Source organism: Papaver somniferum, chromosome 4, assembly GCF_003573695.1.
Source record: "Papaver somniferum cultivar HN1 chromosome 4, ASM357369v1, whole genome shotgun sequence".
Lineage (NCBI taxonomy): Eukaryota > Viridiplantae > Streptophyta > Magnoliopsida > Ranunculales > Papaveraceae > Papaver > Papaver somniferum.
The window spans coordinates 41,404,467-41,424,124 of NC_039361.1; the positions used below are offsets into that span (position 1 = coordinate 41,404,467).

The 19,658-nt window shown below is 37.0% G+C and overlaps 1 protein-coding gene and 1 long non-coding RNA gene across 2 annotated transcripts; one reads left to right on the forward strand and one right to left on the reverse strand.

The window, feature by feature from the left end:
- Positions 1 to 6,064: 6,064 nt before the first annotated feature.
- LOC113275261 lies at positions 6,065 to 7,809 on the reverse strand. The gene is made up of 3 exons (XR_003323516.1): positions 7,658 to 7,809; positions 7,433 to 7,451; positions 6,065 to 6,477 (listed from the first exon to the last, which is right to left on the reverse strand). It is a non-coding gene; the product is annotated as an uncharacterized LOC113275261 (long non-coding RNA).
- Positions 7,810 to 13,239: 5,430 nt separating this feature from the next.
- LOC113275259 (probable 28S rRNA (cytosine(4447)-C(5))-methyltransferase) lies at positions 13,240 to 19,046 on the forward strand. The gene is made up of 17 exons (XM_026524731.1): positions 13,240 to 13,821; positions 13,909 to 14,099; positions 14,194 to 14,254; positions 14,348 to 14,481; positions 14,624 to 14,707; positions 14,847 to 14,921; positions 15,000 to 15,071; positions 15,173 to 15,246; positions 15,549 to 15,601; positions 16,160 to 16,269; positions 16,840 to 16,908; positions 17,011 to 17,085; positions 17,524 to 17,616; positions 17,700 to 17,779; positions 17,858 to 17,957; positions 18,244 to 18,506; positions 18,734 to 19,046. The coding sequence occupies exons 2-17, from the start codon at positions 14,058 to 14,060 to the stop codon at positions 18,816 to 18,818; spliced, it is 1,470 nt and encodes a 489-aa protein (XP_026380516.1). The 5' UTR covers positions 13,240 to 13,821; positions 13,909 to 14,057; the 3' UTR covers positions 18,819 to 19,046.
- The last annotated feature ends 612 nt before the right edge of the window (positions 19,047 to 19,658 follow it).

The window sequence follows — 19,658 nt, forward strand, 5'->3', positions numbered from 1 at the left end:
TTAATCAATCAACTAATAATATAAGAGGCACTTATCTGGTTTTTGTGTGTTCTCCTTAGTCAACTGTTAATGTCTTGAACATCCTGTTAAACACCATGGAAACAAGGAAACGGTAATGGTAGATTGAGGCGCATGTTCAACATACTGTCCTTAAGACAAGAATGCCCGGCTACACTCTGAAAAAGATGATGCTATAGCCCTACGGGTACATCTGCCTCCAAGATACAACAATCTTAACAAGCTTGAATAGCATATTCAAACTTGTCCTTCTAGAACTTGGCAGCGGAAAAACTCACGAATCGTTAGCACTTAAACCCTCGTATCAAACATCGAAAAACGAAGAAGAAGTACTCAAAAACACACGGGGATATATGAGAGGTTTTTCTATATATAACAGCAATAAAAAGAGGTTATACATATATAAAACCCTAACCCAAATCCAAAAAATATATAGTAAACTTATCCCGTAAAAAAAACTAAGAGATAAATTTGGAAGGTGTTTTTATTTTTTTGGAAAAACCTTTTTATTAGTAATTTTTATTCACATAAAACTGTATTTTTTCCAACACCTCATCACCACGACCTTCAGAAAAAAAAAACTTCAATCCTTGAAATGTTGTACAAACAACAATGACTAATACAATCGGTATAATAAAGCCTGCGGTAAGAAGAATCATTCTATCAACTGCGTTGCACTGTTCAATTCACAAACAAATGCAATATTGTTTGTTTTCTTTGATATACCAATCAATTTAAGGTCTCCCACTAAAGTGGTGAGACGCAGCTATAATTAGAGATACTTTTCATACCTTCCATTTGGTAGCATTAGACACCTATACCGCAATTGTTTAGTCTCCATCTCCGCCTTTTCTTCTGTTTTGAAATTCATAAACATGATCAACAATAAAAGGTAAAAAATAGTGAAGGATTTGAAGAGCTGAAGGAAAGGTAACACCTAGTGGTATAAACCAAGCTATTTATGGAGGAACATTGCAAAAAATGACTTGACAAAATAATAACATAAACCTAGTTGAATTGGATCGTTTACCATTGTGAAGGCTAATGAGTGACATTGTGGCGAGACCTTTGCAGTACACCTTATTGCAGTACGGTCTTTTTGAAGAATCTGCTACATTTCATTGTCAGTCGATGAACTTCGTCTTCCCCTAATTGTAGTACGACGTTTCTCTAACTGAAGCTCAGATACTCTGCGGCTTCGATAGGGAGTGAAAACTGATTCCGCTTTATGCTCTCCAGCTGAGTTAGGAACTATATTCTGTTGGAAAAATTGCCGATTTCACACCTGCAAAATAAAACTTAATCACAAAAAAAAGTGACGGCTGAGTCACAACCAAGTCACTCTCTTTAAGACGTTGCATGGCTCTGCCTTGAATTCTGTGCAAGCAGTTATTTCTTAATCACAACGTCCCAAGATAAAATAGCGTAGAAAAACTCTCTTCAATCTCTCACGCACACAATGAGAAATCGATCACTTTTAGTCTTTCTAATCTTGCTTAGAATTTTTGGTCTCTTGATTATCAGAAAAACAGTAGTTTGTATTTTTTTTATTCTCAAAAACTGTTTTTATAGCCCGGGCAAATAAATTATACCATATTATCACAATTAAAAACGTAATTAAGGGCATGAAACGTTTTGAATTTTTTTCCAAAAAAACAACAAAAATACTTTCCAAATTCAGTAGACCTCCCAAGTCCCCGCTCTCGGACTAATAATCTATATATATAGATTATTTATTGAAACAGCCGGGTATAACAACCACACTCAATCAGCAATATGTATGGACTAACTCTAATATAATTCCGAGAGCACCATCTTATAAAGCGAGATCAATCAAGAAATATATCAAAAAGTTATATCTCAATTTCTCAATACAATCTGCAATCGAATAGATAGAAATCTGTGAGCCCGATTGATATGAGAAATAACTCGGACATTACCAAAGACCAATGCCCAAGTGCCAATCAAGTCATATCCAACAATCAAGGTCGGATTTACCAATTGATTGAACTACGCACAACCTATGATATTTCAATTATATAAGCAAATATAATACGGAAAATAAATAACACAGACATCAGAAGGTTTGTTAACGAGGAAACCGCAAATGCAGAAAAATCTCGGGACCTAGTCCAGATTTGAACACCACACTGTATTAAGCCGCTACAGACACACTAGCCTACTACAAGTTAATTTCGGACCAGAATGTAATTGAGCCCTAACCCAAGTCTCACACCGATTAAGGTACAGTCGCGTTCCTTACGGCTCTATACCACGCCGGATTCTGCGCAACTGATTCCCTTAGCTGATCTCACCCACAACTAAGAGTTGCTACGACCCAAATTCGAAGACTTATAAAAAAATCTGTCTCCTGCAGATAAGTCTATTCTGATAGATAAATTTGTTTCCCATAGAAATACCTATGAAGTTTTTGTTCCTTCTTTTGATAAATCAAGGTGAACAGGAACCAATTGATAATCCGGTCTTATACTCCCGAAAACCAGTCTAAAAATATAAATCACCTCACAATAACTTAACTATATGGTAGTAGAAGAATTTATTACGGAATCACAAACAATGAAAAGAAGAGCTTTTTGATTACTTTTTATATCTTACCTATCGGAGATAAATCTCGAGCAAATCTTAGAGAAGATAGTACTCAATACGATATAACAAGTAACATCAGAATACACAACTACAGAGAAAATAGTTGGGTCTGGCTTCACGAATCCCAAATGAAGAGTTGTTAACCTATAATGGTTTTGGAAAAACCTAGGTTAAAGGAGAATCGACTCTAGTCGCAACTAGGACACATGAAAGTGCCAGGATTAGGTTTTCCAGTTTCTAGAGTTCTCCCTTATATAGTCTTTCAAATTAGGGTTTGCTTTAAATCAAATCTAAGATAGCTTAGTAACAAAGCATTAAATATTTACCGTATTCAAGTTAAGTCTGCTTAAAACCAAAGCAATATATCTCCACTGTTAGATGGTCTTTAGCTTGTTACATACAAAAGAAATATAATTACATTTAGGTATGGGTAACCGTACCTAAACGTGTATATTGAGTTAGCTCAATAACAGTTAACCGAAATTAGCCATATGGACACTTTTGTCTTAACCACATTCATCTAAAAGTTCTAAATCAACTATGATGATCAATCAATCATGAAAGACAATCAAATAAATCTAATTGTGTTTCACATAGAGTTGTTCAATTGTTCACTATCTCATAGAAATATACATGAACCAATTGAAAGATAATCGGATTGATTCGTAAGAATCAATTCATGAACATTAAGCCGTGGTTTGCAAAGATTGCATTCCTTACTGATGAGTGCCAAATATTGTATATATTTATCCCTTTTTGTTGGCATTTTAACTCATCTTTTGTGCATTAATTCTACATTTTATCCCATATTCTGTATTTTCATTGTTTTCAAGAATAAATATTTTTATTAATTAATTTTGCATTTTTAGGTAATAAATAAAGTTCGAATGAGTCGCGGAGCGAAAAGAGCAGAAAAGTAGTGAAAAGCCGGGAGAAATTACGCAAGGAAGCCGCGAAGAATGGTGCGCACAACCTCATTTTCTACACACAAAAGCGCCTCCGTTCTCAGCCATCAGATCAGTTCTCAGAAGCATCCGACGGTCGCTCCTTCATAGAGCATCAAAATCTGAAGTCTCTGCCAAGCACCACAGCGCTGAAATTCCAAGCCTTCAGATCAGATGGTAGTTGAATCCAACGGTCGCTCCCTTGCTGTTCATCAACGTTTGATATCTCCGCCTTACACTACAACACCTAACTCCATCTTGAGCCGTCAGTTTCGTTGTATTTTTGCATCCAACGGTCGCTCACGATCTGTCTCAATTTCTCCGTTAGATCCGTTTCAGAAGTTATCATCCTACGCCTTTCATCACCGAACATCAAGGTTCGATGATCCCGCTCAACACTCAAACACCTAAGTCTATATCCCACAAACCAAACAACCCCTAGCCAGAACCTAATCGAGCTCACCCCGTCTGCAACCACCATACCCTGCCTCACCACCATCACCACCACCTTCTTCCCTGTCGTCACCAACCCTCCTGCAACAGCCACCAAACCACCACCATACCACTCTGTACAACATCACCCCATCTCCCTAGAACCTAATTGTTCCACCTAACCCCCAACTGTATCTCACTGACCTAGATTAGGGTTTGTTGGAACAACTAGGTTTAGGGCATGAGAAGCACGGAGAGGAGCAGAAGGCGAAGTACAAGCATGGGTCGAAGTGAGGGAGCGATTATCAGAGAAATTAGGTAAAAAAATTGTGTAACCCTAATTTTACTGTTTTAGGGGATTTTTTGGGGAAGAACATATGGAACCCTAATTCATATTTTTGGGTATAAATAGAAGGGGTGTTGTATGTGTAGGGGGTGTTCTTGGTTAGCCGAGATACCCCCTACTTGGGTTAATTTCAGTTTAATTTCAATGTCCTGTTAATTTCAGTTTAATTCCAATTTTAGTTTCAGTTCAATGTTCTAGTTCAACTTCAATTCCAGTTGTTAATTAGTTTCAATATGTTCTAACTTCATATGCTAGGGGCTAGATGATACTCTTGAATTGTATGCTAGGTTAATCCATGATCATGTTAATTGTTCTTGTAGTGCTTAAATGTCATAGGACTGATAATATCTACTTGAGTGAATGCATCTGTGATCAGTTGTGCTGTAAGAAGACAACTGATTCTAGGGGTGAAAGAATGATGGTAGCTAAGAATTCAGTCCATTTGAAGGACTGTGTTTAACTGTCTTAGGGTGATAGATAGCTTCTTGAACAACAAGCCTGTGATCAACTGTGCTGTAAGAAGACAGCTGATGCTAGGGGCAAGTGAGTAAAGATTAGCCAAGAAAATCATCCATTATGATCTTCCCTGAATTGAAACAAGAACAATGATTTGAGTAGGTACTGCCTTAGCTTAGGATCAAGTAGTGGATTCAAAGACCCTAGTACCTTCACTCTTCACTTCACTGCCTTTGGCTCATTGCCATTGTAACTGTCACTATCTCACTGCCTGTCACTAGCTCAGACTAGCTAGAAAACTTCAATAGCTCCCTCCAAGTCCCTGTGGACAAACCTTTTCTTCCCATCACTAACTACAATTGATCCTGTGCACTTGCAGGTCAGTTTGTAGGTTTCTTTCAAAACCCACCACTTACTTCATAAATGTATTTGTTCATGAGTATGAAAAACATACTATAACCACTAAGTTTGCAAACAGGTACGCAAACTATAGCTTCCAGACTTTGGTCTTGTCAAGCAGTTTGCAACGGGTATGCATACTGCTGTCCCGGACGTTAACTCAGGTAGAACCGTTCACACACTGGTATGCAAACATGGTTCCTGGACTTCAACAATTATTACCGTTCGCATACTAGGTATGCAAACAAGGTTCCCGGACCTGAATCATATCAAGAAAGTTTGCATACTAGGTATGCATACTGTGTTGTATCCAGACAAAGGTTTTTGTTCTAAGCTCCCATTTCAATCATTGAAATATCCTTACCCAAGCTATCCTCAGTATATCTTGGGTAAGCTCTCCTCAATAGACTTCTGAGTGATATATAAGTTTTAGTCTCCACATATCTTTTGTTGATGAAGTTCCTGCAAGCTCTCCTCAGTAGATCTTCATCCTCAATCGATGAACATCGTGAAGTGTAAATCTCAATTACACATTTTATCCTAATCCGAGACATAACTATAAGTAGACTAGAAATCAAGACTTACAGTTTTAATCAACTAAACTTGACAAACAAGCTTGAAATAGCTTGCCAGTACGACCACCAATGCTCTAACATTTATATATATTTACTCAATCAGTAGGGGGTAGGGATGCACATGGGTCGGTTTGGGTCCGGTTTGGCCTCACCCACCACCCAACCCACTGATGGCGGGTAACAGAAGCTGTCACCCACAATCGACCCAACATCATAATGGGTCGGTTGCGGGTATACCCGTTCTAATTATTCCTAAAGAAATTTTGGCATGAATTTTTTAACCAACATTCAATTATCTTAAAATATAAATTCAAACATTTAAAGTTTTACAACAAATTCAAGTTTTAATACTACAAGTATGCAACTGAAACTGAAATCCTGCAAGCCTTAACACCAAAATAAGCTCACCAAGCAGCAAAATCTTCTCTCATATTGCAAGGTTGAATATCAAGTGTTCGATCTCTTGGTTCCTTTTTACTATTTTCTTATATTCATTGCAGTTCTCCAGATGACGACTAAGATTAGCAGTCCCATATGATTTATCACCAAACTTGTATATACCTTGACCCTTTGGACAATGCTTACACTTGGCTCTAGCCACAAATTCTATTATATCGAAGTGCTCATGTACCCAAGATTTTCTCACACCAACTCTAGGCTTTGAAGTATAATCATCTTTTGAGATTTCAACCATGGTAACCTATACAAAGAAACCATCAGTTCAAAAACAACATAACTTTGTGCAACCAACATTGTCACAAACCAATAATATGAAAACAATCAACACTGTTGGAAACCCTTTACTGCACCAATAATGTTAATTAACTACAATTCAAACCCAAATATCTTAATATAGTATTACATCAACTGCAAACTCAGCTAGTTTGCATTTCGGGTGTTTGACTGCATTCATAGAATAGAAAACACACTTGGCTAGTTGGCTTCAAAGTTTAGACAGATAACAACTTAAAATTGAAGTAGTTACAAAAAGGAAATTTCTACAGAGAGCTAAATTTTAACATAGGATTACTGAATAATAACACATTTATGGACCGCCATTGATATAAACATTCACTGTATACATATTTCGACCTTCCATTGCACAAACAAGGAGCAATGAAATGTCTCCCTAACAAAAAAAAAGAAAGAACATAAACCCTAGGTTAAATTTAAGCAAACTGTGTTTAATGTTAACTCATCAAAAACATCCAATTAAGAGGTACATACGATCAGTCTCAAGGCAAATTTTGCATTGATTTTCAATGGCTCGAATAAGGAAACCATTGGATCAGTCCTATGATTTAACATGGCTTATGATTGAATCTCCGCAATCTGCTGCATTGTGAAAGCGTTTGTTATTTAATCCAATTCCTTCCCATAAATGCAATTACATTGAATACAAAGAATCTTAAACAACCCTTTGAAATCATATTGACCCTTCATTATCTACCATGAGAAAACTCAGCAGATTGCCTATTTCTATTTATTAGTATAACTATATCTTAATCTAAAGAAGTTAAACTATTGAGCAATCATAGTCATACTGGCATAAACTAAATCAGTTTCAGAGAGCTGATGCTTGGAACATTTCTTTTTAGATAATCTAATAATCTAAGGTTGTACTGTAACCACTGTTAGATTGAGAGAAATTGTACCTCAGATTACTTTTAGCTCCTTGAAGAGGTGAACAAAATCCCCAAAATCCAATTCCAACATACACAAAAGATTAACAAAACAAAGTCAGAAAATCACAGAATCAATTAATCAAACAGATAAACCCCAAATTGAAATAAAAAACAAAACCCTAAACAGATAAACCCCAAATTAAAAATCACAGAAAATCACATAATCAAATATATTATAATGGTTTTTAATCCTACCTGCCGTTATTGGATTTCTGCTGCTTGCTATGGCGATCTACACAGCGAATTTAAGTTGAGAATCATAGATCGAGCGAAGAGTGAAAAAGAAAATGCAATTTGTATGAGAAGGAGATAAGAAGAGGCCGAAGTGAAAAGAGAAGCAAATGAAAGTTAGCGATGCTTAGGGTTAGGTATTTTATATCGTCACTTCAATGGCTGCGATTCATTCTATGATAGATAATGTAAGGGCTAGAGAATATTTGGGCGGGTGGGTGGGTCGGTTAGGGTGACGGAAGTTTCTACCCGCAACCGACCCAACATACGGTCGGTTCTAACGTGCCTCACCCATAGTCGACCTACGGCTAGGTGGGTTGGGTCGGATGCGGGTATTTTTTAACAGGTGTGGGTTAGGTAGGTGGGTTGAGTCAGTTATGTGCATCCCTAATAGGGGGAGGGACTCGGTCCTGAGACCTCATCCTCAAGGACCAAAATACTTAACTAAGGGCCAAACTCTAATTGTTGATATATATACACAAAAGACTTCTTTTAAAATATATATCCCAACACACTCCTCTGACAGATTCCTGTTATTGGTTAGGCATTCTCCATTTACGACCAGAATCAGTAAACCGAAACAAATTGTAGTTTGTACAATGGTCATAATTCTTGATTTTTTTTTTTGCACAAAAATAGGTTCCTTGTCCTCTAAGTTGTGCCTCGAGCCTGCTATGAGTTCAATGACCCATGACATTTCAACCAATATTCTTGATTTTGTTGCACGAAAGTAAATTCCTTGTCTTGTAAGTTATGCCTCGAGCTTGATACGAGTTTGATGACCCATGACGGTTGTTAGAATGCGGGCATCCAACTCAAAACCAATTGGCAATGAGTGGAGAGGCCCTAAGAGATTATAAACCGTAGGATCTTAGATGCCCATATAATGTGGGACTAATAATCTCAACACGCCCCCTCACGTGTAGCCTCTTAGGGTCTAACACGTGGACAATAAATCGGGTGACACGGAGTAAAGGCGCGGTCTAATGACTCGTCGCAAATAGCCTGTTCTGATATCATGTTAGAATACGGGCATCCAACTCAAAACCAATTGGCAATGAGTGGAGGGGTCCTAATATATTATAAACCGCAGGATTTTAGATACCCATACAATGTGAGACTAATAATCTCAACTCGCCCCCTCACGTATAGCCTCGTTGGGTCTAACACGTCGACAATAAATCGGGTGACGTGGAGTAAAAGGCGCGATCAAGTGACCCGTAAAAATCATGTCAGCTACAAAAATTTTGAGTGTTGTAGATTAGCGGTCAAGTGACGGGTGACTAATAATCTCCACAACGGTTAAACCAATTATGAGTGTTGGAAGCTACAAAAATAAAAGAGTGTTTCTTAAGATGTCTACCTACGTCTCAAATGCATGCACGAAAAGAGTGTGGTTGTTGCATCAAACTTGTACCGATTTATGAGAATTCATTTCCTAATCAGGAAAAAAATAGGCTTATTTCCACAAAATAGTCAGGGATAGGAGTTTAGTATTAAGGTTTGACCAACACTAGGCTTTGAAATTTGATCTAATATTTGTCCAATGTTAAGCTTGGTACTTGGACTAAATATTGACCAGAGTTGACTTGGTTAGAAATTAATTTATGTTAAAAAATAATTAAAATAATAATTAAGTAAAATAAAATGAAAGATAAAATAGAATTACTAACACAAAATTACTATTTTGACCTTAACTTCCTAACATTTACATGACCATTTTCCCATCACCCCCACTACCAATCTTTCCCATTCATGACTGCGATCTTTGGATGTTCTTCCTAACACCATTATCGCCTCTTACTAAGAATTCTTTTACGAACTTTTTTTGATTCTCTGATGACTACTATCAGCAACGTACGCCCAATCACTCGGTATTTCTTCCAAATGTTGTGATGCTGTTTTTGTTTCTAACGTTGATGGATCTCTCAGCATTCTTCTACCAATTTCTCCATGCTCTTCATGGAAACCTTACTGCTCCACGCTAACTTGATGAAGGACTTCGATTTGTTTTATTTTTGTTATTGGTATTAAGTTCTTCTCCTCAATTTGAATTGATTAATTGTAATTCTATGATATCACTACATAGGAAAATCTGATGTTCTTGTTGTTTCCGTCTTTTTTAATTTTTGATGGAAATGAATTTGAAGCCCTAAGCTGTAACACCCACTATTTGGATTTCTGGGAATTTGGTTCGAAAATTAACCCATTTTGAAACCATAGATTGGGAAATGAAAATTTTGGGAATTTTATTAAAGCCCCACTTTGTGATGTTGATTGATAAAAATTGGTTGCTATCTAGAGATTTAGGTTAGTGAAAAGGGGATCTGGTATTCTTGGTTTGAAATGTGTAATTAATGGGACGTGGTAGTGAATAAGAATGAGTTTTTGGTTGAGTTCAGATCGGGAACGTGATGCTGCTATTGCTGATCATAGTGATGAAGGAATGAACTAAAATGGTGGAATGGGTGCTACAATCAAGAACATACAGGGAAAGAGGGGATATAGCAACAAGAAATAAGTATGGTGATTATGAGTTTCGTTTGAGTTCAAATCCATACAAAGTCGAGATAGAACAAGCTAGCGATCTGGTTCAACTGAAATGAGTTGCGGCGGATGAATGAAAGAATTCTTAGATAAATATTAGGGTTGATAAATGTGTGCAGGGAATTTGGTTAATGGATGTTTGATCTTTACCGTCGGATTAATAATTTTATTTGAGCAGTTGGATTTTAGTCCCTTCTCAGGGATATAATTGTAAACTCAGTATTTTAATTTTATAAAATTAATTAAGTCTGACTATAAACGGTCAACTCGGGTCAACGTCCAGTCCATCAAGGCCTGACGTTGGACAAATGTTAGACCAAAACCTAGTGTTGGTCAAAACCTGAGTACTAAACTCAAATTATCCCAGATAATCAACTTGGCAAATGACAACTTTCAGAATTGAACGCTTGCGGTTATTTCATCCTCAGTACTTCAGTAGTCAGTTCTCAGTCCACTCCCCTCGACAACCCGATACACAGCTGATGCATGGAGCAGAAGCAAGCCCAAGCCCGTTGTGCAAGAGAAAGATGCCCCGTCCTTGACGTTTTGGCTACAACAAGTTCGGAGTTCAGGGGTTTAGTACAAAACCCTAAAACTTGTGCTCTGTCTTCTTCTCCTTTGTTGATTTACCTTCAGGTATTCTCATATCTCTCTGTTTGCATCTGTGATGGTTTCGATTATAGTTAAGAGTCTCTTTATCATCTACTATTGTTGTGTCAACTAGGGGTTTTTATTTCCAGGGGGTTAGTCCTCGAGTGATTTCTGGGGAGTTGAGTGTATTTTAAATCTCAGGAATTTTGAGAGAGTGTAGGGAGTTTGAGAGAGTTTGGTGTTTTTGAGTTCAGGGAGTTTGGGGGAGTGTAGGGAGTTTGAGAGAGTTTATTAGAGGGAGTTTGGGGGAGTTTGAGAGAGTTCACTCCTAACTCATTCTCTTTTAAGAAACAATAAACACTCATTTGCAAATAACATTGATCTTTAATCAAAAGAAAAAAAAATAAATGAAAATGATCATATCTCTGTATCAATAATATGTTATTTTGTGCAACGAGATAATTTTTTTCCCCTTAAATTTAACGGTCTCCATACAATTCTAACTCCCTTTATTTATTTCTGAAATTAGGGTTCTTATTTGGGGTGGTTAAGGGAGTAGTGGTTGGTTATAGGTGGTGATGGTAGTGGTGAGAAAATAGTTTTGACGGTGGTTGCAGAAGTGGTAATGTAATTCAACTCAGGGAAGCGCTAATTGTGAAGACTTCTACATTTTTTTTTGCTGGTGCATCTTACAGGATATGTAGATCTAAACAAATCTATATATCCACACGTTTTCATGGACTCTAGATCACTATCCTAATATCTTCATAGAAATGTTTCACCGTATCATAATGGCCATCATCTGATAATCATTTCATCATGTTGGGAACAACATTTTTGTTGCTGAGATTTGAGAAATCCGTATGATTTGAAAAGAAAGATTTTGAACCAAATTTGGTTGTGAGACCAAAATACACTAACAGGGGGTTAGTCCACGAGTGAGTTGGAGGGAGTTTAATGTATTTTGAATCTTGGGGATTTTGAGGGAGTGTAAGAGAGTATTGGGAGTTTGAGAGAGTTTGGTGTGTTGAGTGTAAGGAGTTTGAGAGACTCTCCCAAAATCTCTACTTTTTTGAGAGATTTGGAGTGAGGCAAAAATACACTATAAACTCCCTAGAACTCCAAAAAAAAAAAACAAACTCCCTATCATTCTAATTTTTACCACTAACAGGGAGTTTAAGAGTTTCTTTCAAACTCCCCCACGACTAACGAGGTTTTCTAGGGAGTTGGGGAGACTCTTCTAAACTCTCCCACGACTAACGGGGATTTTAAGAGACTCCCTCGAACTCCCTCACGACTAACGGGAAAAAACACAACTACACCCAACTCCCCCAACTCCCTTGAGGACTAACACCTTGTAAAATCTCTACTCTTTTGAGAGATTTGTTGTGAGATCAAAATACACTAAAAACTCCTTCAAACTCCCCAAAGAAACCAACTCCCTAATATTGTAGGGTTTTATGACTAACAGGGAGTTCAAGAGCTTTTATTAAACTCCCCAGCGACTAACAGGTGTTTTCTAGGGAGTTTAGGAGACTCCTCTAAACTCCCCCACGACTAACGGGGATTTGGAGAGACTCCCTCAAACTCTCTCAGGACTAACAGAAGAAAACCCAAATACATTAAAATCTCTCGAACTCTCCCACGACTAACCCCCTCTTCATCTACTTTACCGGAAGTTTATAATTTAGCTGAGTTTTGGGAAATCCTCCTTTGTATTATTGTTTGATGGTCTAGTAGCTTAAGAGTTTTGGGAAATCCTCCTTTCGATTATAGTTAAGAGTCTGTTGTGGATAATGGTGTATGTAATGATTAATTTTCGTCTCTTGTATCTGATGTTAAGTAGCTTCAGTAGAAAATCTTGAACTTTGCTTTTGTGGGTATCAATTAGTTCATTTTTCGTTGATTCTTGCACTGTTAGGGGAATCATTCAGCTTTGGTTGGGTTTCAGAAATCCGTTGGTTGGTTTGTAGTCTTCGAGTTGAATCAGTCGACTAAACATTCATGGCATTCCATTTCGTCTACTTTAGATAGACGTAATACACTACTTCTGTAGAATTAATGGAGTTCTGGTCTTATGGCCGCAATTAAACCAAGTGGTTTTCTTATTGTGGGTTTCTTCAACTTTTCTTTTGTCCATAAGAGTTCTATGTTTTATGGAATTTGAGTTAATTTGAGTTAATTAAGCAATGATAACTTGAGTTGCTAGTGGTGTCTCTCATTTAAATCAACCCAGTCGGGTTTCACAAATCTGCTGTTTTAAGACTCCGAGTTGAATCATTTGAGTAAACATTGCTGACATTTCCTTATGTGGCTAATATAGTAGTTTTTTTGTTTGTTTGTTAGTAATCTTCTATTAAACCAATCACTGCAATTAGAATTGACAAGTAATTTTGACGATTGTGGGTAACTGTTCTTATGTTGCATGCAACTCGGCAACTGTGTTTACTTACATTATGGATAACTTGTACTTGACGACATAACCAAGTAGCTATATTTGCTGATTCTAGATTTTTTAATAGCGGAACACCTCACTTGATAGCTTGCCGTTGTCGTGGCTCGTGTGTATTTTTTTTCTTTAGTCTTCTTAGGTTAATATAGGGTTCTTATGCTGTAACTGATTCTCTTCTTATTCTGCGTAAGCTTACCTCTATCATCTCTGTGTCTCACCTCTCTAGAAAACATGGCGCCCAAATCACTCAGTAAGAAACCGCAGACGCCAACATCACTCAGTAAGGAAAAAGGCGGAAAATCACAGGCTCGACCACTACCACCAAAGAAGAAGCAAAAGAAGGACTTTGTTCCTGAACCCGAAGAACTATCAGATTCCGACGATTCTGATGGTTCAGTAGAGGAGGAAGAAGAGGAAGAACAAGAAGAAGAGGAAATTGATGGTGAATCTTTTTCAGATATGTCTTCAGATGTAGATGATGATGAGGATGGTGATGACCCCTTCTCCAAAGATGTTCTACGAGACGATGAGGATGAAGGTACAGTTTTTAACTCGATTGTTGGTGTTCCTGTGATTTTATAGTGATTGTATAATGATTTTAAGTTTGGGTTTTTGATTTTTGCAGAAATAGCTTCAGAATTGGATGTGGGTTCAGATGAAGGTTCTGGTCCTGATTCTGAATCTGATAACCTGGAGGAGAAATAAAAAAAAATTCAAAAAAAAAGGGAGAAAGAGCAAGATGATTCTAAAAAGGAACTCGTGACCAATATTCAAATGGAATTGGATACCGATGAATTTCGGCTGCCAACTAAAGAGGTTCTGATTTTAGTTATGATTTAATTACAGGTTTTCTCTTATTAAAATTCGCTTTACTGGCTGAGCTTAAAATTATTGTATTTGATAAATTTAGGAACTTGAAGAGGAGAAGCTTAGGCCCGATCTTACCAATCTTCAACGAAGAATAAAAGAGAGTAAGCATTTAGCCATTCTTGTTTTGTTTCTACTCATTTTCATTTTTTCAAACTCTTAGCTGATATAATTTTGGCTTTTGTCCGTGGTTTTAGTTGTTCGCGTGCTTTCCAATTTTAAGGGTTTGAGGAAGGAGGGACTGTCGAGGAAGGATTATGTTGAGCAACTTCAGTTGGATTTGAGTTCTTACTATGGCTACAATGAGTTCCTGATTGGTGTTCTTGTTGAGGTAATGAAAAATTTATGGGTAACTGTGTATTTGTTTGTAAATACCTCTTGTTTTCTTTTTCACTGCTCCATACTTTTCAGCTTTTGATAGCGGCACCATTTTTATTTTTATTTTAATACGAGGTATGTTTATCTGTCTGCAGATCTTCCCAGTAGTTGAACTTCTAGAGCTTATTGAAGCGTATGAAAAGCCTCGACCCATTTGCCTAAGGACAAATGCCCTGAAGGTGCAATCATATTCACTTACTCATGAAAATTTATAAGCATATTATAAGGAAAATATGCTCTCTGAACTTTCTTTTAAGTTTTATGGGTTTTTCACTCTTGCTTAATGCGTTCGAGTGTTGAATTCATGTTTGTTGATAGGCTCGGAGACGGGATTTAGCTGATGTTTTGTTAAACAGAGGAGTAAATCTGGATCCATTAAGCAAGTGGTCAAAGGTAATAAAGGGAATCTGCGTTGATTTTTTATTTAGTTTCCATCAAGAAATTGGGGGCACCTTACGTAATAATTAACAGGTTGGACTGGTCGTATATGACTCTCAAGTTCCCATCGGTGCCACTCCAGAGTACATGGCTGGTTACTACATGGTAATTTTTTTTCTCATTGCAACTAAACAAGGGCAGTGTTGCAACATTCTTCAGCTGTAGCTTCTGGATGCTTATAATTTTTATATTTTGTTCATATGCAGCTGCAAAGTGCAAGCTCCTTTTTACCATGTATGGCCCTTGCTCCTCAAGAAAATGAAAGGGTGGTAGATATGGCGTAAGTGCAACAACATTGTTCGTCAGTACTTTCTTAGTTTATTGCGTTTTTCACTAACACTAAACAGAATGTAGAATGTAGTACAGTTGAGCATACTTCTCGAGTTTGGACCTCAATTGTTTTTGTTTATAATAATGTGTTTATTTATTCAAATTTCCAATACTTAGTTCTATAGAAAAAGGTAGCTTTCTTGGACTGTTCATGTCTCGCAAAACTTCTCATTCATGTACATCACATGCTGTTCAACCACCAGTTTGCTCTTTAAATTTGATGCCATTTCTTTGTTTTTTCTTCTCTTTCAGTGCCGCACCTGGTGGTAAAACAACTTATGTTGCAGCTCTTATGAAGAACAGTGGTATGCGTCCTATAAAGTGCCTATCAATCCGAATATTTTAGCTTGCTACAGTTTAATTAAATGGCTTACTTTCACTGCGAATGAACTTGCACCAAATGGATTTTTTTTATTCACATTTTCCTTGAAACATGCTAATTCTAATCTTTGACGGTAAGGATTGGTGAGAAACTTGAACATACCCATGGCCACGGATTGAGGTTTTTCTGGTGTCTTACCATTTGTCGAAAACTAGTTTCCGATTCTTGTCCACATACTGTGCTGCTTACTATTGAGATGCTGTTATCAGGATAGAGGAATATGAGCATAAGTTAGAGTAGGTGACTACACAACGTGAAACCTTTTTCAATCTAGACATTTATATGACGTGTGAATGTACAATTATTGCATGCGTGGTTTCGTAGAATTTTTTTATGGACCCACCCTTTACGTTGTATCCTGTATGCATCGGAGTTTACATGTCTGTTCATATTTTTGTTTAGCCCCCCTTCAGATTCATGTTATCCCTATATTTACTTGCAATGCCCAGTTTCTTACTCACGTTTTTGCCTGTTTCATCAGGAATTATTTATGCAAATGAGATAAAGGAATCTAGACTCAAGTCACTTACTGCAAATTTGCAACGGATGGGAGTGACTAACACCATTGTCTCTAACTACGACGGGAAGGAGGTTCGTTTGATTTTTCTTATCATTACACAGCAAAGTAGATTAATAAGTTGTGAATACGATTGTTGAGCCACACACGTCTACTAGATATGGAATATTGCGAATCTATGTTTAGACATTTGAATTGGCTTTCATGGATGCACATTTCCCATACTATTATAGGTTAATGTTGCAGAATCCCACTTCACGTGTTTTGTTGATGAAATATCAAAAAAATCTTTTTCGTCATTGAGAATAGTGTATTACTTCAGATTTGTAGTTGTAGGTTCTTATCCTGTCAAGAATATTATTCATCACATATAACTTCGTTGGGTACAGTGTTTCTCATGTTGGAACATAATATGATGCATGTCCACGGACCACAAGGGGGAGGAGTTGAGTTTGATTACATGGTTGCAGTTACGGAATGTTGAATTACTAAACATGTCTTGGTGAAATTCTTTTTAAAGATCTGCATAAAATCGAAATCATTGGAACCTTGTATAACTCAATCATGTTTTGGAGCTAGACAAATTTCATCTTTCTGAAATTTCTACATCAAGGTATTTACTTACATGTAATTGTTAATTTCAGCTCCCCAAGGTATTGGGGATGAACACTGTTGATCGAGTGTTACTGGATGCACCTTGCAGTGGGACTGGAGTAAGTTACCTTGGCTTTTTCATTAGCACCTTTCTCTCATTAACTGTTCCTCTTATATGTTTATCACTTTATAGGAGCTTATTGAGTCTGGTTATGATGCAGGTTATATCTAAAGATGAATCAGTTAAAGCATCAAAAAGTTTGGAAGATATACAAAATTGTGTGTTCTTGCAGAAGGTATATTCTTTCTTTCTATTAACGCAACAAGTCGCTGTAATATCTAGGTTATGAATTATGGATCCAATTTACGGTTTTTGGAAGTTGTGATTGCCCTCCATTTTGGAGTCATATAAGCTCAAACATGGATATCAATTTCCCGATCTTTCAGTAAATGTGCTGATGACTGCAGAACTCAAAAACTAAGTTTTCGTGGGTACAACTTAGATACTGGGGAATTAACCCTTCTATTATCATGCCATCTTGATTGGCATTCTTGTTCCCCTCCTAATTTTCCCGCTCCTATATATGGTTCATTTCCCGCTCCTATATATGGTTCATTCATCCGAGTTATCTTGATCATCCTCTATAATGGCTTCTACATGGTTTTCTTGTCTCCATCGTTATTGCTTATGATGTATGAACCTGTCAAATTGTTAATTCATGTTTCTGTTGCAGCAACTGATCCTTGCAGCCATTGATATGGTGGATGCTAATTCCAAATCTGGCGGGTACATAGTTTACTCAACTTGCTCTATAATGATTCCAGAGGTTTGTGCGATTTCCAAGTTAAAGTCATTACCAATGTGTTAATCCTTTTTTACAACATAATAGTCTAAACTTTCCACTTGCAGAATGAAGCGATAATAGATTATGCCCTCAAGAAGAGGGATGTACAACTCGTGCCATGTGGTTTAGATTTTGGACGCCCTGGGTAAGCTTCAATATTTCACTGTTCACATGGATCACTGATGAATGTAATTTTCTACTTAACCTTCTTGGTTACTTCCAGGTTTACTCGCTTTAGAGAGCACCGGTTTCACCCCTCATTGGACAAGACTAGGCGTTTTTACCCTCATGTTCATAACATGGATGGTTTTTTTGTGGCCAAGGTATTGTTGCAACTTATCTCGTGATGTACATAGACTATGATGCACAAGCATTCATGCATATCATTTGGAGTTGTTTTAAACGAAATAGAACCAATACGTCATTATTGGAAAGAACCTATCTTTTTTTCTATCTTCTTTTTGAAAGAAGTATATAGAAGCTAGGAAAAGTACCACATTTAACTGGTGACGTGTGGTTCCCAGAACTTGTTTTCCGGATATCTTAGATGGACGTATCAATATTTTTTCTTTGGAGACTTGTTGAAAATGCTTTGTTACATCTTTGCAGTTGAAAAAGATGAGCAATATGAAGCAACCACCCAAATCATCAGAGCCATCAGAGACAGTAGAACAGGCGCCTGAACCTGTTGATGGCAGCACTGATGAGAAAGTCCAGCCAGAAGTAAAATCCCAACAGCCTAAGGATTTTAGTGGTCCTAAGGAGGGCAAAGACACCATTGAAGTCAATAATAGGAGCAATAACCCATCAAAGCCCAAGGAACGGAGGCCGAAAAGGAAATTTCCATCTAGAGAAGAGATAGCCCAAGCCAGGTAAACATTATACACTGATGATGGCATGATATTCATGTTTTGTATATCTGGTTTTCTTATACAATCTGTTTCATGTTTTGCATCTTTGCAACTGTTGAGTTTAATTTTTCCGTTTAGCCACAGTATCATATGTATATCACATCAGATCTGCATGTGGGTTTAGCTTCGTTTGTTTTGCAAGGATGATGGTTAACTCTTTCATATGTTTTTATATTTTTGTTTTTCAGAGAAGAGAAAAGGAAAGCCCTGAGGGAAGAAAAACCCAGAACCAAGAAAATTAAGGGTGATGGAAAAGAAAAGCGAAATACTTAAATTGGAAGCTGAAACCTGTTCAGATGAATTTTGTCGTCAGTCTTAACTATTTTTTTTTTTTTTTTTAATCATGCAAAAGAAATGTTTTCTACTTTGTTCCATCCATATTATATGCAACTCAAAATGTAAGGATCCAAATTGTTTAGTGTTATTTAGAAGAGCAAATCTATGGTTTGGTGCTGTATTTCTGTTTGTACTGAGTTGTGATCCACAAAATTTTCCTAATTATTGCTGGTGAATTTAGATTATTATTTTATTGGACTAAGGGCAATTCCTATGGCAATCAACAAACTTATTGTTTTGCTGAGCCACGTGGATGAGCAAACTGCGTTCTCCACTATGAAAAACAAGGAAAAATTAACAAATCTGACATTTTAGGGTCCCACTATTGATTTTATTAACATAAACTAATAAGAGTTAGTTCCACTAATCATTTATTTATATAAATTAATAAGAGTTTGATCCCAAGAATTATTTAATTAATAAAATAAATAATAAAAAATAACCATAATTATAATAATCACGTTTCGGAGAGAGAATATGTGAGGGGCGACATTCATTCGAGCGTCAGCGACATTCATTCTAACGCCATCAACATTCATTCGAGCGCCAGCGTCAATGGCACGATCGCGCGTCTTCACAACAGACGCGCGCTGGTTGTTCCGACTCGATGTTCAAACACAAATATATTGGTTTGAACATCCATTTTTTGTGTTTGTTCATTCCATAGTGGGAGCAAAATGAACAAACTCCAGGTTTGTTCATTCCATAGGAATTGCTCTAATCCCCCTAGATTTCGAGCCCAGGATATTGATATTAGCCTCTCTTTTTTGCTTTCAT

Excerpts from the sequence above, each read along its gene's own strand:
- LOC113275259 (XM_026524731.1), top strand. The coding sequence starts at position 14,058 with ATGGAATTGGATACCGATGAATTTCGGCTGCCAACTAAAGAG. Across the intron at positions 15,072-15,172 it reads ACATGGCTGGTTACTACATG|CTGCAAAGTGCAAGCTCCTT; the intron begins GTAATTTTTTTT and ends GTTCATATGCAG. Across the intron at positions 16,909-17,010 it reads CACCTTGCAGTGGGACTGGA|GTTATATCTAAAGATGAATC; the intron begins GTAAGTTACCTT and ends GTTATGATGCAG.